This window comes from Anolis sagrei, chromosome 1, assembly GCF_037176765.1.
Source record: "Anolis sagrei isolate rAnoSag1 chromosome 1, rAnoSag1.mat, whole genome shotgun sequence".
In the NCBI taxonomy this organism is placed as follows: domain Eukaryota; kingdom Metazoa; phylum Chordata; class Lepidosauria; order Squamata; family Dactyloidae; genus Anolis; species Anolis sagrei.
In genome coordinates this window covers 6,048,436-6,063,948 of record NC_090021.1, presented here as the reverse complement: position 1 = coordinate 6,063,948, position 15,513 = coordinate 6,048,436, and the positions used below count along the sequence as shown (strand labels likewise).

The following is a 15,513-nucleotide window of genomic DNA, read 5'->3' as shown; positions in this document are numbered from 1 at the left end:
AGGAAGATCGATGCTTTTGAGCTGTGGTGTTGGAGGAAAGTGCTGAGAGTGCCTTGGACTGCGAGAAGATCCAACCAGTCCATCCTCCAGGAAATAAAGCCCGGCTGCTCACTGGAGGGAAAGATACTGGAGACAAAGTTGAAGTACTTTGGCCACATCATGAGGAGACAGGAAAGCCTAGAGAAGACAATTATGCTGGGGCAAAAGGAAGAGGGGCCGACCAAGGGCAAGATGGATGGATGGCATCCTTGAAGCGACTGGACTGACCTTGAAGGAGCTGGGGGTGGTGACGGCCGACAGGGAGCTCTGGCGTGGACTGGTCCATGAGGTCACGAAGAGTCGGAGACGACTGAACGAATGAACAACAAAATAGTTTCTAATTTTTAGGAGGAAGAAGTAAGCTCATGGAGGCAAGGGAGGTCACTTTGAGATGGATAAAAACAGAGTGGGAGAACAAAGGAATCCTTATTGAATGCTTTGTGTCACTGAGGACTATTAGTACGACAAATGTTGGCTGCCAAGGAAAGGTCCGGTAATAAGGATGATTAAAAGGAAATCTTCCCTTCTGTTCCTTCTCCCACGCGCCAGGTAGGCTGCTTTATCTCCTAATGAGCTCAGAAGATTTCTCTTCTTCTTTCACTCCTTGTCAGACTTGAAGACAGAGCAGGAATATCTTTTTGCGGTTTGGAAACAAACCCCAGAATAACACAAGAAGAATCTGAAATTGCCAGAGTGCGTGCATTTTTATTGATCGCAGAAGCTATACTGGGTTTGGTTAGGTTTCAGATGGGAGCTCTCTCTCTTTCTCTTTCTCTCTCTCACACACGCACACACGTAAAGTGAGATCAGGGTCTCTGAGGATTACCTGGGAAGGAACCCCACTGGAGCATTGCAGCACAGCCCAATATCTGGGAGTCACTCTGGACCATGCTCTGACTTACAAGAAGCACTGCCTGAACATCAAGCAAAAAGTGGGCGCTAGAAACAATATCATACGAAAGCTGACTGGCACAACCTGGGGATCACAACCAGATACAGTGAAGACATCTGCCCTTGTGCTGTGATACTCTGCTGCTGAGTATGCATGCCCAGTGTGGAACACATCTCACCATGCTAAAACAGTGGATGTGGCTCTTAATGAGACATGCCGCATTATCACGGGGTGTCTGCGCCCTACACCACTGGAGAAATTACACTGCTTAGCCGGTATTGCACCGCCTGACATCCGCCGGGAAGTAGCAGCCAATAGTGAAAGGACCAAGACAGTGACATCTCCAGCTCATCCCCTGTTTGGGTATCAGCCAACATGTCAACGACTTAAATCAAGAAACAGTTTTCTAAGATCCACAGAGACACTCGCTGGAACACCTCAGCAAGCGAGAGTCCAAAAGTGGCAGGCTCAAACCCAGAACCTCAACCCATGGCTGATACCAGATGAGAGGCTCCCTCCTGGGCACACAGAAGACTGGGCGACTTGGATGGCGCTGAACAGACTGCGCTCTGGCACCACGAGATGCAGAGCCAACCTTCAGAAATGGGGCTACAAAGTGGAATCCACGACATGCGAATGCGGAGAAGAGCAAAGCACAGACCACCTGCTGCAATGCAACCTGAGCCCTGCTACATGCACCATGGAGGACCTCCTTGCGGCAACACCCGAGGCACTCCAAGTGGCCAGAGACTGGTCAAAGGACATTTAATCAACTACCAAACTTGCAAATTTTGTGTTTTGTCTGTTTGTTTGTTCTGTTCTGTTAGAAATGTAATACAATTGTCTGGTTGCCCCTGACACGATAAATAAATAGGGTCTCCATATTAGCCTAGGAAGCCTCAGAGACAGCTATGGCATCCACACAGAGCTGGAAATATTAAGTTAGTCTAGTTCATTTCAGAAGAGCAGAACTGGAATCCTAGACTGAAGGCAATACAAGAGAAATGGCTCTAGGAGTCATGGACCACAAGGTAAACAGGAGTCAACAGTGTGGGGCAGCAACTAAAAAGGCTAATGTGATTCTAGGCTGCATCAAGTGGAATCCATCACTGTCTGGGGTGGATGCTACTTGATGGAGTTTCTTTCTCTAAAGATTTTTAGAAGAGCTGGATGGCCATCTCTTGGGAGGGCTTGGATTATGTTTCCTTGCATAGCAAAAAGGGGTTGGACCAGATGGCCCTTGGAGTCCCTTCCAACCCTGTGATTCTATGTACTTTGAAAGTCAAGATTGGGAGGAGCACCTGGCTACATCTCCATAATCAGATGCACAATGTTGACATCACCGGTGATGTCTTCAGATGATCAGAGCAAACTCAACACTCAATTCTTGTCATGTGTTGCTGGCCAAGAAGTTTCCAAATCATGACCTCCTTGAACTGCTGCAAGTTAGATAGCAAATGCCCAGAAGCAAACAAAATACAGTAGAGTCTTTTTACAGCAAAAACATGCTTCGGCCCATCTATCAGCAGAGTCCAGCTGCCAGCATCTGACCTTATCTACACACTATTTATTAAATTCACAGATTCAAGTTTTCATCCAAAATACTTACTTAGGCGATCCCTCATAGTCCGAGGATGATGGTCCTCCAAGTTCAGTGTCCTGGGGGTGGGTTCGTAGGTGCCTGTGGAGCCCTATTTTTGACCTGCAACTTCTCCCACAGTGAGGGCATTGGTTTCCAGATGGGAGGCGGTCTCGGTCGGGGTTGGCTTGATGCACCTTCCTCTTGGCACGTTTCTCTCTTTCACCCTCCATTCATGCCTCTTCAAATTCTGCAGCACTGCTGGTCACAGCTGACCTCCAGCTCAAGGGCCAGAGCTTCCCAGTTCTCAGTGTCTATGCCAGAGTTTTAAAGGTTGGCTTTGAGTCCATCTTTAAATCTCTTTTCCTGTCCACCGACATTCTGTTTCCTGTTCTTGAGTTCGGAATAGAGCAACTGCTTTGGAAGACGGTGGTCGGGCATTCGGACAATGTGGTCAGTCCAGTGGAGTTAATGGCGGAGGATCATCGCTTCAGTGCTGGTGGTCTTCACTTCTTCCAGCATGCTGACGTTTGTCCGACTATCTTCCCAAGAGATTTGCAGGATTTCTCAGAGGCAGCACTGATGGAATCGTTCCAGGAGCTGCATGTGACGTCTGTAGACAGTCCATGTTTCGCAGGCATATAGCAAGGTTGGGAGGACAATAGCTTTATAGACAAGCACCTTGGTATCCCTATGGATGTCCCAGTCCTCAAACACTCTATGCTTCGTTCGGGAAAATGCTGCACTCGCAGAGCTCAGGCGGTGGTGTAAGCAAGGTTGTAATCCATAATAGAAAGAGCAATGGTAATGGACTATGTTTCAAGCTCAGTAATAAACAACAGGGGTGAATGGATTTCAAGCATGACTTTCCAGTCTCTGATTCTGAACCAATACTTAGGGTTTTTTTCATACAGTTCTAGAGAAGTCTGTCTATATTTCTGTCTATATATGTTGTGTGTCTATGGCAGTGTTTCTCAACCTGGGGGTCGGGACCCCTGAGGGGGTTGCGAAGGGGTGTCAGAGGGGTCACCAAAGACCATCAGAAACACAGTATTTTCTGATGGTCATGGGGATTCCATGTAGGAAGTTTGAGCCAATTTTATCGTTGGTGGAATTCAGAATGTTCTTTGATTGTAATGAACTATAAATCCCAGCAACTAAGACTCCCAAAAGTCAAGGTCTATTTTCCCCAGACTCCACCAGTGTTCACATTTGCACATATTGAGTATCTGTGCCAAATTTGGTCCAGATCCACCATTGCGTGAGTCCACAGTGCTCTCTGGATATAGGTGAACTACAACTCCCAAACTCAAGGTCAGTACCCACCAAACCCTTCCAGTGTTTTCCGTTTTCATGGGAGTTCTGTGTGGCAAATTAGGTTCAAATCCATCGCTGGTGGAGTTCAGAATGCTCTTTGATTATAGGTGAACTATAAATCCCAGCAACTACAACTTCCAAATTACAAAATCAACCCTCCCCCAACCCGATTTGCATTTACATGTGGGTGCATTGGGTATTTGTGCCCAGTTTGGTCCAGTGAATGAAAATACATCTTGCATATCTGATGTTTACATTATGATTTATAACAGTAGTAAAATGACTGTTATGAAGTAGCAACAAAAACAATGTTATGGTTGGGGGTCACCACAACATGAGGGACTGTATTAAGGGGTCACGGCATTAGGAAGGTGGAGAACCACTGGTCTATGGCATTTAATGTTTGCCATGTATATGTACATTGTAATCCGCCCTGATTCCCCTGTGGGGTGAGAAGGGCAGAATATAAATACTGTAAATAATACATAAATAAAGAAGTCAATAAAGATGGCAGAACAGTCTAAACCCAATTGGAAATCAGAGATGGAAATGTCAGTCTGCTGCATCCTGATTGAGAGGAAAACAGACTCCTGTTGCTTGCAACAGTCTAGTTTAGCAAGACTGGGGGAGTTTTGCGATCCCTACATCTTTCCTACACTCTTATGCTGAATCTACACTGCCATATAACCCAGTTTCTGGTCCAGATTATCTGCTTGTATGAGTCTACACTGCCTGTTAGGCCTGGGTAACAACGGAAAAATTTGTTTCTAAAATTGATTCGTTTTTTGGGGGGTTTTGCATTTCGATATTTAAAAGAATTCCGAAATTTTTCTTTTAAAAAGTTCGATATTTACGAAATTTCGTAAATGTTAAAAAAATTACGAAACATTAACGAAACAAATACGAAACAATAACGAATCGATTCGTTAATGGCGGACGCGACCGCGCAATACGCTAAAAAACCTCCAAATGGGACAGGGGGAACTTCTGAAGCTTCCCTCTCCCTCCTTTGTTGACTGTTGGTGTGATATTATAATTTTTTTTTTCACTAATTAAACAAAAAACAACTATAAAACTTGCCCCAGACATGTGGAAATAATAACGAAACGACCTCAAACTGATAACGAAACAAATACATAACGAATCCGAAGCATTTACGAAACGAATTTAAAAATTCGTTTCATTTTTAAGTTGCTCCAGAATGGTTCGTTATCGCTTCGTTATCAAAAAAAATAACGAATTTTTAACGAATTACGAATTAACGAAACGAAACCGCCCAGCCCTACTGCCTGTAGGAATTGCAAGTTCCTGAAGTTATGTGAAATGAAGACGAAGCAGCTCGCTGTCCTCGCTGCTGACATCCCTTATTTACAAGGCTGCAATATAAAACGAGCGGCACTGTATGTCCTCATAGAACAATATTTAAAGACGCCAAGAATAATGGCGCTCGGTTCAATCAGGGCTGACGAATGGCCCTTGTTCAACAGAACTGGATTAGGGTTACAAATGGCTGAGCCACTCGGAAAGGGCAGAGAAAAGGGGAAAGCAAAGTCTTTCTTACAGACTTCGGAGAGAAAGATGAAGTCACCGCACAGGATTAATTGTGAAGGGATCTCATAAAACATCCCGTCCGTTCAGAATTTATGGTGCATTTATCCACTACGGATGATTTAAAGGGAACCCGCCTTTATGAATATTCAGGGAGGAATAATTGAAAAGAGGACATCACAGCAGAAATGGCTATAAATCTTGAGCAAGGGATGGGTCCTATCATAATATTTGAACATCTCTTGGATGGTGGAAGAATCCACACAGTTTGTCCTTACCAAGTGCAGAGTTGGTTGTTTACTGAGGTTAAGTTGACTTATGGCAACCTAGGAATGAGAGAACTTCAAGTCCCATCATCCTCAACTGAACTTTCCAAGCCTTATGAACTTTCCAAGCATTATATTATGCTTTCTAGTAGAATCATAGAATCCTAGAGTTGGAAGAGACCTGGTGGGCCATCCAGTCCAACCCCATTCTGCCAAGAAGCCAGAAAATTACATTCAAAGTACTCCTGACAGATGGCCATCCAGTGTCTGTTTAAAAGCCTCCAAAGAAGGAGCCCACGCCACTTTCTAGGGCAGAGAGTTCCACTGCTGAACAGCTCTCACAGTCATGAAGTTCTTCCTAATGTTCAGATGGAATCTCCTTTCCTGTAGTTTGAAGCCATTGTTCCATTGCGTCCTAGTCTCCAAGACAGCAGAAAACAAGCCTGCTCTCTCCTCAGTTTAACCTGCTGTGCTAAGCCTGATCCTATAAGATCTGAACGACAATAGAATATGTTGTCACCTTGGAGTCCAGTGTAGGTTTTAAAGCAGAGGCTGAATAGCATCTGTCAGGAGTGATTTGATGGTATATTCCGTCATGGTCTGGATAGCCTTTGAGATCCCTCCCAAATTTAGGATTCTATAATTCTCTCATTCTTTTCTGGTGAGTCTTGTCATCTCATACGAGGGTTGAATGAAAAGTAATGCCTCCACTTTCGTTACTTGGGTTTGGATAGGAATATTTTAATAAATGAAATGCAGAAATAATCCTTAGAATGTGCTCTTTAATTACCACATAATCACCAGACAATTGGATACATTTCTACCAAAGGTGAACAAGTTTTCTGAAACTGTCACGGAAGAAGTCAACACTCTATTTTGGGTACACACTGTGTACAGATCTTCCGATAGTCAAGCAAAGCAATAATGTGACCACAAATTCTTATGAAATGCCGATTATGCTTGAAAATTCTCTCTGAGTGATACGACGATCATCTTGAATAAATCTGTCAACCTTTTGCTTGTGAAACTCGGTGGTTGCTGTCACAGGACATCCAACTCTGTGTTTGTCACGCAAGTCAGATGGACACCTCAACATCTTTAAACTTACTTGCCCAACGAAGCACAGTACTCATATCAACACAATCACAATAAACAGCTTGCATTCTCTGATGAAGCTCCTTTGGAGTGACACCTTCTGCTGTCAAGAATTCAATGACTGCACATTGCTTAAGTCGCATTGACCAACTGTTTGCGCAGGATTCCATACTTTGCACTTTAACAACACAACTGTTCAATGCTAAGGCTTCCTGCCCAAATGGAACTGTAGAGGAGAGTCTACTGAACAAGCCAGTACTTGCCACATACCAGTACTGCCATCTGTTGAGGAGTTACGAAGGTGGAGGCATTACTTTTCATTCAAATTTCATAAATGATCAACTTGGCTTCTAAGTTCGATTTGGTCTTGGACCCATTTATTAGTCTTTTTGGAAACCCACAGTATTCATAGAACTCTTCTCCAGCACCCTCATAAAGGATTAGCTCTATTGTAATACCCGAAAGTGTCTCCAAATATATTCAGCCTCCCTTTTCTTGTCACTCCATGCTTTCTTAGCCAGCTCAGTTGGAACTTTAGCTTTCCTTACTCTTACCCTGCAAACATGAGCCACACATCTGTCTGCTTCCTCGGTGACTTGTCTTTCCTTTAATTCTTTATATGCCGAGGGACAACTGTACACATCCTTTAAAAAGGTAGTTTTCTCCCCTTGCAATATATAATGGCATTTAAAAGAAAAGCTTTTAAGAGTAAATCATTTCTGCTCATGCGGGGAATTGCTCCCATATCTTCCGCGAAACAGGCAACGGCACCTGGTTGTGGATTTAAGGGAAGGCGACAGCACCCAAGAGGGACGTTTCCTCTGCCTTCTTTCCTCCAAAATAGCAAGAGAATGATGAATCACAGCCAAAGACAAGGGCCAAGCCTCCTCTATAATACCCCTTCCCCACTGCAGCTACGGAAATGGGATTGCTCTTCATGAATATTTCAAGGGCCTCCTTGCTGGCTTGTTGCTTTCCGCTTTGCTGGGTCTGGCAACACAATGGCTGGAGACGGGAAAGGACCCACCGGCACTCAACCGACAAGGCATTTCCCTTCTTCAAAGAGGAATGAGAGCCATATCCAAGCTGGAGTATTCAAAGGCATCTCAAGGCATGGTAGAAATCACCAAGGAAATTGCATGTAGATATGGCCATCTATCTGTTGGGAGGGCTTGGATGGTGTGTTCCTGCATGGCTAAAGGAGGTTGGACTAGATGGCCTTTAGGCATTCCTTCTTTTAGTCGATGAGTACCAATGGCCCAATCTGATCCTGGATGCTTCTTACTATGGGTGTGCAATTCGGTTAACTCCCATTATGTTTTGAGTATCTGGATTTCGATGGACCCCAGCTGATCTCCAGTTAGAGTGCTCAAGTGCCAGGGCTTCCCAGTTCTCGGTCTCTATGCCACACATCCATCCATCACCAGGAAGCCAGTCCACATGCTAGCATGTGGCCCCCAAGTTAGAAAGTTCACCAAGCCCTGATGTAGACACTAGGGCCTCATGTCAGGGTGCTTTGGTGGTCTCTCTTTGCTCTAAATCAATGACAGCAAATCAAACCACAATCTTGTTTGCCCATGGACGGCTATGCCATTTATTTATTTATTTATTTATTTATGCGCTTGTATACCGCTAATATCTCAGCCTAAGTCGGCGACTCATTGCGGTTTACAACACTTAAAAAACAGTATTCAGTTTAAAAGTATAAAACACATATACAATACAAATTATTGGGCCACCAATAATAATCCCATGCATCTCGTAACTGGAATCGCAATCCAAAATTCGTCGTCCATGATTACCAATCCTTTAGTCATCAAAATTCGTTGCAACGGATTAACCGAATGCTTGTTTAAACATCCATGTTTTCAATCTCTTCCGAAACACCATCAGCGAGGAGGCTGATCGTATCTCTATGGGGAGGGCGTTCCAAAGCCGAGGGGCCACCACAGAAAAGGCCCTGTCTCTCGTTCCCGCCAGCCGCGCTTGTGAAGCCGGTGGGATAGAGAGCAGGGTCTCCCCAGAAGATCTTAGGGTCCTGGTGGGCTGATAGGCTGAGATACGTTCGGATAGATAAGTTGGGCCAGAACCGTTTAGGGCTTTAAAGGCCAACGCCAGCACTTTGAATTGAGCCCGGTAGCAGATCGGCAGCCAGTGGAGCTAGTGCAGCAGAGGAGTTGTATGCTCCCTGCGCCCCGCTCCTGTTAGTATCATGGCTGCCGCCCGTTGGACTAATTGGAGCTTCCGGGCTGTCTTCAAAGGCAACCCCACGTAGAGAGCGTTGCAGTAGTCAAGACGGGATGTAACCAGAGCGTGGACTACCATTGCCAAGTCAGACTTCCCAAGGTACGGTCGCAGTTGGCGCACAAGTTTTAACTGTGCGAATGCTCCCCTGGTCACCGCCGAAACCTGGGGTTCCAGGCTCAGCGATGAGTCCAGGGTCACACCCAAACTGCGAACCTGCGTCTTCAGGTGGAGTGCGACCCCGTCTAACACAGGCTGTAACCCTATACCCATTCTCCCTTCCTCTGTGACTGGAAGAGTGGGACGTACCCATTGTTTTCCATAGCTAAACAGAAATTTGAAATCTGCCACGATCCTACTCTAACGTTAAAACCTCCACACAATGCTGTTTCCTTTATAATTAGACTTTAATAAATGCAATAATAAAAATGCTTTTTAAAATAACCCTTGCAACGCAGACTCAATTCATCACTGTCATTGGGACGAATGCATGCCTTTGGTTTTGCTGGAGGGAGTGTGTACAGTGACAATAGCATCTGTCCGGCCTACAAAAGGCTCCTGTGTCAAAAAAAGAGAAGTTTCCAAAATTATCTCCAGCCGAGCGAGGATGTTACGGCATGTTCAGTGTTTTCCTGGCACAGCGAGGAACACGGATGAAGGTAATTGAGCAAAGAAAGCCATCTGACAATGATGCCTTTGCACTTGGTTAAGAAAACGATGATTTTCCTTTCTTTTATTTTTGGACCAATTTTGCATTGATTTTGCAGACAAAGGGAAGAAAGATGGTGAATGTGCTCTGGGTTCTACTCCAAACTGCAAAGGAAGCGATGCAAAAAGCAGGATCAATTTCAGGGATAGATTTAAGCACCATCCACAATGCTTTTAAAGTCTGAACATATGCACGGGGCAAATTCATCAGCTCATTGCTATGAATGCATAGGCTGAGCTCTTTCATTAGGTTTGTTGTTTGTTGTTCATTTGTTCAGTCGTTTCCGACTCTTCGTGACCTCATGGACCAGCCCACGCCAGAGCTCCCTGTCGGCCGTCACCACCCCCAGCTCCTTCAAGATCAATCCAGTCACTTCAAGGATGCCATCCATCCATTTTGCCCTTGGTCGGCCCCTCTTCCTTTTTCCTTCCATCTTCCCCAGCATCATTGTCTTCTCTAAGCTTTCATAGAATCATAGAATCAAAGAGTTGGAAGAGACTTCATGGGCCATCCAGTCCAACCCCATTCTGCCAAGAAGCAGGAATATTGCATTCAAATCACCCCTGACAGATGGCCATCCAGCCTCTGTTTAAAAGCTTCCAAAGAAGGAGCGTCCACCACACTCCGGGGCAGAGAGTTCCACTGCTGACCGGCTCTCACAGTCAGGAAGTTCTTCCTCATGTTCAGATGGAATCTCCTTTCTTGTAGTTTGAAGCCATTGTTCCATTGCGTCCTAGTCTCCAGGGAAGCAGAAAACAAGCTTGCTCCCTCCTCCCTGTGGCTTCCTCTCACATATTTATACATGGCTATCATATCCCCTCTCAGTCTTCTCTTCTTCAGGCTAAACATGCCCAGCTCCTTAAGCCACTCCTCATAGGGCTTGTTCTCCCGACCCTTGATCATTTTAGTCTCCCTCCTCTGGACACATTCCAGCTTGTTAACATCTCTCTTGAATTGTGGTGCCCAGAATTGGACACAATATTCCAGGTGTGGTCTAACCAAAGCAGAATAGAGGGGTAGCATTACTTCCCTAGATCTAGACACTATGCTCCTCTTGATGCAGGCCAAAATCCCATTGGCTTTTTTTGCCGCCACATCACATTGTTGGCTCATGTTTAACTTGTTGTCCACGAGGACTCCAAGATCTTTTTCACACGTACTGCTCTCGAGCCAGGCATCATCCCCCATTCTGTATCTTTGCATTTCGTTTTTCCTGCCATCATCTTCTCATGATGTGGCCAAAGTACTTCATCCTTGCCTCTCATATCCTTCCCTCCAATGAGCAGTCAGGCTTTATTTCTTGAAGTATGGACTGGTTGGATTGGATCTTCTCACATTCCAAGGCACTCTCAGAACTTTCCTCCAACACCACAGTTCAAAAGCATCTCTCTTACAAACTGTAAATCTATATGAATTGTAAATCTTTCAGTAGGCTTACATTTGAGAGTAGAATGCTATCCCTTTGGATTCTGGTCCCAACTAAATGGTGAGTCTTTTGGAAAAATGGAATTTCTAAGTCTATAAAGCAAAAGAATTAGAAGGGACCCCCAAAGGCCATCTAATCCACCGCTTGTCATTCCTATCCAGAATCCAAGCCTTCCAGACACATGGTCACCCAACTCTAGTCCAAAACCTTCAGAAAAAGAGATGCCATTGCACACCGAAGAAATCTATATAGCACAATAATGGGAAGGGATTCCCAAAAGTCATCTAGTCCACCCCCTTCTGCCATTCCGACCCACAATTCAAGCCCTTCCAACAGATGGCCATCCCAACTCCTTTTAACAAGTCCTTGAGATGGAGATGCCATGGACTCCCAAGAAAGAATTAGGAGGGATCCCCGAAGGCCATCTAGTCCACCCCTTGTTATTCCTAACCAGAATCAAAGCGCTACTGGCAGATGGCCATCCAACCTCTTTAAAAATCTCCAGAGAAGGAGATGTCACTGGATTCCCAAGAAGTCTATATAGCACCAGTTAGAAGGGATCCCTAAAGGCCATCCAATCCACCCCCCTTTTGCCAGGCAGGAATCAAAGCTCTCCCAGGCAGCAGCCAATTCCACTGCTGAATAGCTCTTACTAGCATGAAGTAAGTCCCCCCCCCCCCCAATAATTATTTATGTGGTTATGTGGAATCTCTTTTCTTTTAGTTTGACTGCAGCAAGAAGGACTATTACCTCGATTCCTCTGTTTTTACACTTGCATTTTCTGTGCCAGATATGAGACTCCCTGTATCTACAATTTGGATAATCTGACTTTCTGCTTGAGGAATGGCAAATCAATAGTTTAAACATTTCAGGGCAGAAAGAGCCAAAAGAATTTCCCGCATGCATGCCATAGGGACAGAGGAATCTGTTTCCAAAGCACAGATGCTCCCTGCGAGCCACTTAATCTTCCTAGTTAAACTCTTCAGCTTAAAAGATTTCCTAACAAATGAGATGCACAAGAGGAGATGTGTGTGTGTGTTCCTCCATCGTGGGGGGAAGCAGACTCATTAACTAATTGCAATGGCATTCTGGCGGAAGGGGTCCAGGAGCCTCCTCTGTCCTGCCAAGAGCTGCTGCTCTCAAAGACGGCGTTGATATAACAGAGATGCCATTACAAGGGGAATACAATCACTGCTGCGTTATACACAAGACACACATTACCCCCAAGACTCTCAATCAGGGGGAATCATTTGGATCTATAGAGAGGCAACTATAATCTGTCTATCGATCTATAAGTCATCTATGTTTCTATGCATTTTTCTATTTATCTATCCATCTGTCTCTATGTATCATATGAATATATCATGTATCCTGTCTCTGTATCTACATATGCATGGATGCATATATCTACCATTTTCTCTCTCTGCAACTATCTATCCATCCATCCATCCATCCATCCATCCATCCATCCATCCATCCATCATCTATCTCTGTCGTGTATCATCTACCTACCTACCTACCTACCTACCTACCTACCCATGCATGTCTGTCTGTCTGTCTATCTTTCTATCTATCTATCTATCTATCTATCTATCTATCTATCTATCTCTCTATCTGTGTCTATCATCTATCTATAATCTATCTATCCATTTATTCTTCTCTCTGTGTGTATCATCTATCTACCTAACTACCTACCTATCTATTCTACCTATCTATCATCCATCCTTCTATCTATCTATCTATCTATCTATCTATCCTACCTACCTACCTACCTACCTACCTATCATCTCTCCTATCTATCTATCTATCTATCTTTCTATCTATCTATCCATCCATCCATCATCTATCTCTGTCGTGTATCATCTACCTACCTACCTACCTACCTACCCATGCATGTCTGTCTGTCTGTCTATCTATCTATCTATCTATCTATCTATCTATCTATCTATCTGTGTCTATCATCTATCTATAATCTATCTATCCATTTATTCTTCTCTCTGTGTGTATCATCTATCTACCTAACTACCTACCTATCTATTCTACCTATCTATCATCCATCCTTCTATCTATCTATCTATCTATCTATCTATCTATCTATCTATCCTACCTACCTACCTACCTACCTACCTACCTACCTACCTACCTATCATCTCTTCTATCTATCTATCTATCTATCTATCTATCTATCTTTCTATCTATCTATCTATCTATCTATCTATCCATCCATCCATCCATCCATCCATCCATCCATCTACCCTTGGTGTATCATCTATCTGTATCTATCTATCTATCTATCTGTCTATCTATCTATCTATCTATCTCTATCTATCTATCTATCTATCTATCTATCTATCTATGTCTATCATCTATTATCTATCATCTATCTATCCATTTATTCTTCTCTCTGTGTGTATCATCTATCTGTCTGTCTGTCTGTCTATCTATTCTACCTACCTATCATCCATCCATCCATCCATCCATCCATTTATCCTTCATCTATCATCTATGCATATCTATCTGTCTGTCCTCTCTATGTAATCTACCATCTAGCTGTTTGTTTGTTCATTTATTCTTCTCTCTGTGTGTATCATCTATCTATCTATCTATCTATCTATCTATCTATCTATCTATCTATCCTATCTCTCTCTCTCTCTATCTATCTATAACCTACTATCAATCTATCACCAATCTATATCTATATATGTCTATATCTATATCTATATATGTATGTCATTAATTTAGAGAGGGATGATATTTGTATGTATCATCCCTCTCTATATAAATGTATGTATCTATCACAATGTATCTATATATGTATTTCTTTATGTATCTATAATCACTCTCTCTCTTTCACTGTAGCTATATCTGTATCTCTCTGTCTCTCCATCCACCCATCCCTGTATGTTTCCTTCCACATGTATTTGTCCTTTTCTGACTACTATGTTGCTGCTGTATGTCTTCAAATTGTTTTTGAATCATGGCAACCTTGTCATGGGGTTTTCTTGGGCCAATTTGTTCAGAGGGTTTGTGCCATCGCCTTGCTCTGAGGCTGAGAGAGTGTGACGACTCAGTGTGGATGCTGGTGTTTGAACCCTACCTCCTTCAGCGTTGACGGGAAGGTGGTCTCTTGCAGGTAGAACTCTGGGACGCACTGGAAGGTGATGGTGAGGAGGACACCCAAACAGCCCAGGTGGACGCAGGCAGCCTGGTAGAGCTCGGGATTCGTAGTTTCAGAGCACTCCAGGATTTCCCCAGAAGCCGTTAAGAGGGTCAAGGATACAACCTATTATGATGGGAAGATAGCAGGGAAGGATACAATACACATGAAATGCTCAGATATAGGAAGGGTGACACCTGTCCAATGGTCTCTTTCTCTGGAGGTTTTTAAACAGAGGCTGGATGGCCATCTGTTGGGAGGGCTTTGATTGCATCTTTCTGAACGGCAGCAGGGGGTTGGACAGGTGGCCCTTGTGGCCCCTTTCAGTTCTGTGATTCTATTAAGATTGCAATTCTTTTTTGTGTATTTTTGGGTGCCAAATTTGCAATAAAATCACAATACATCTCTCTCTCTCTCTCTATCTGTCTGTCTATCTATTTATGCATCTATTTATCCATCCATCTATCCTATATGTATGTATCATCTATCCCTCTATCTCTATACTTATATCTATCTACATGTTTCTCTATATGTATCTATCACTTACACCTATATCTCTATCTATCAATGTATAGATCTATCTATCTATCTATCTATCTATCTATCAATGTATAGATATATCCATGTATCTATCTGTCTATCTATCTATCTATCTATCTATCTATAGATCTATCCATCTATCTATCTATCTATCTATCCATCCATCCATCTATCTATATATATATCTATGCCTCTGTCTATCTGTCTGTCTATCTGTCTATCTGTCTATCTATCTATCTATCTATCTATCTATCTATAGATCTATCCATCTATCTATCTATCTATCTATCTATCCATCTATCTATATATCTATGCCTCTATCTATCTATCAATCAACGTATAGATCTATCTATCTATCCATCTATCTATATATCTCTGCCTCTATCTATCTATGTATCTATCAATGTATCAATCTATCCATCCATCCATCTATCTATCTGTCCATTTATCTTTCTCTCTCCATGTATCATCAATCAATCTGTGTATGCATATCTATCTGCCTACCCTAAGTCTATGAATTATCTGTCTATCAATCTAAAAACTGTCTATCTATGTATGCATCTATCATCAATCAATTTATCTATCAGATGGCCATTGTGGTCTCTTCCAATTCTATGATTCTAATAATATTGCAGGTCTTTTTCCTGTATTTTTGGGTACCAAATTTACAATTACTAAAAACAGCAAAAACCAAAAATGCA

General features: G+C 43.2%; 1 protein-coding gene across 1 annotated transcript in view; it reads right to left on the bottom strand.

The window, feature by feature from the left end:
* The window catches only part of LOC132778849 (L-gulonolactone oxidase-like), a 55,257-nt gene that overhangs the window by 15,184 nt on the left and 24,560 nt on the right, over positions 1-15,513 (bottom strand). Inside the window, exon 6 of the mRNA XM_067463213.1 lies at positions 14,213-14,398. Coding sequence (XP_067319314.1) covers positions 14,213-14,398 — 186 coding nt within the window. The remainder of the gene's footprint in view (positions 1-14,212; positions 14,399-15,513) is intronic.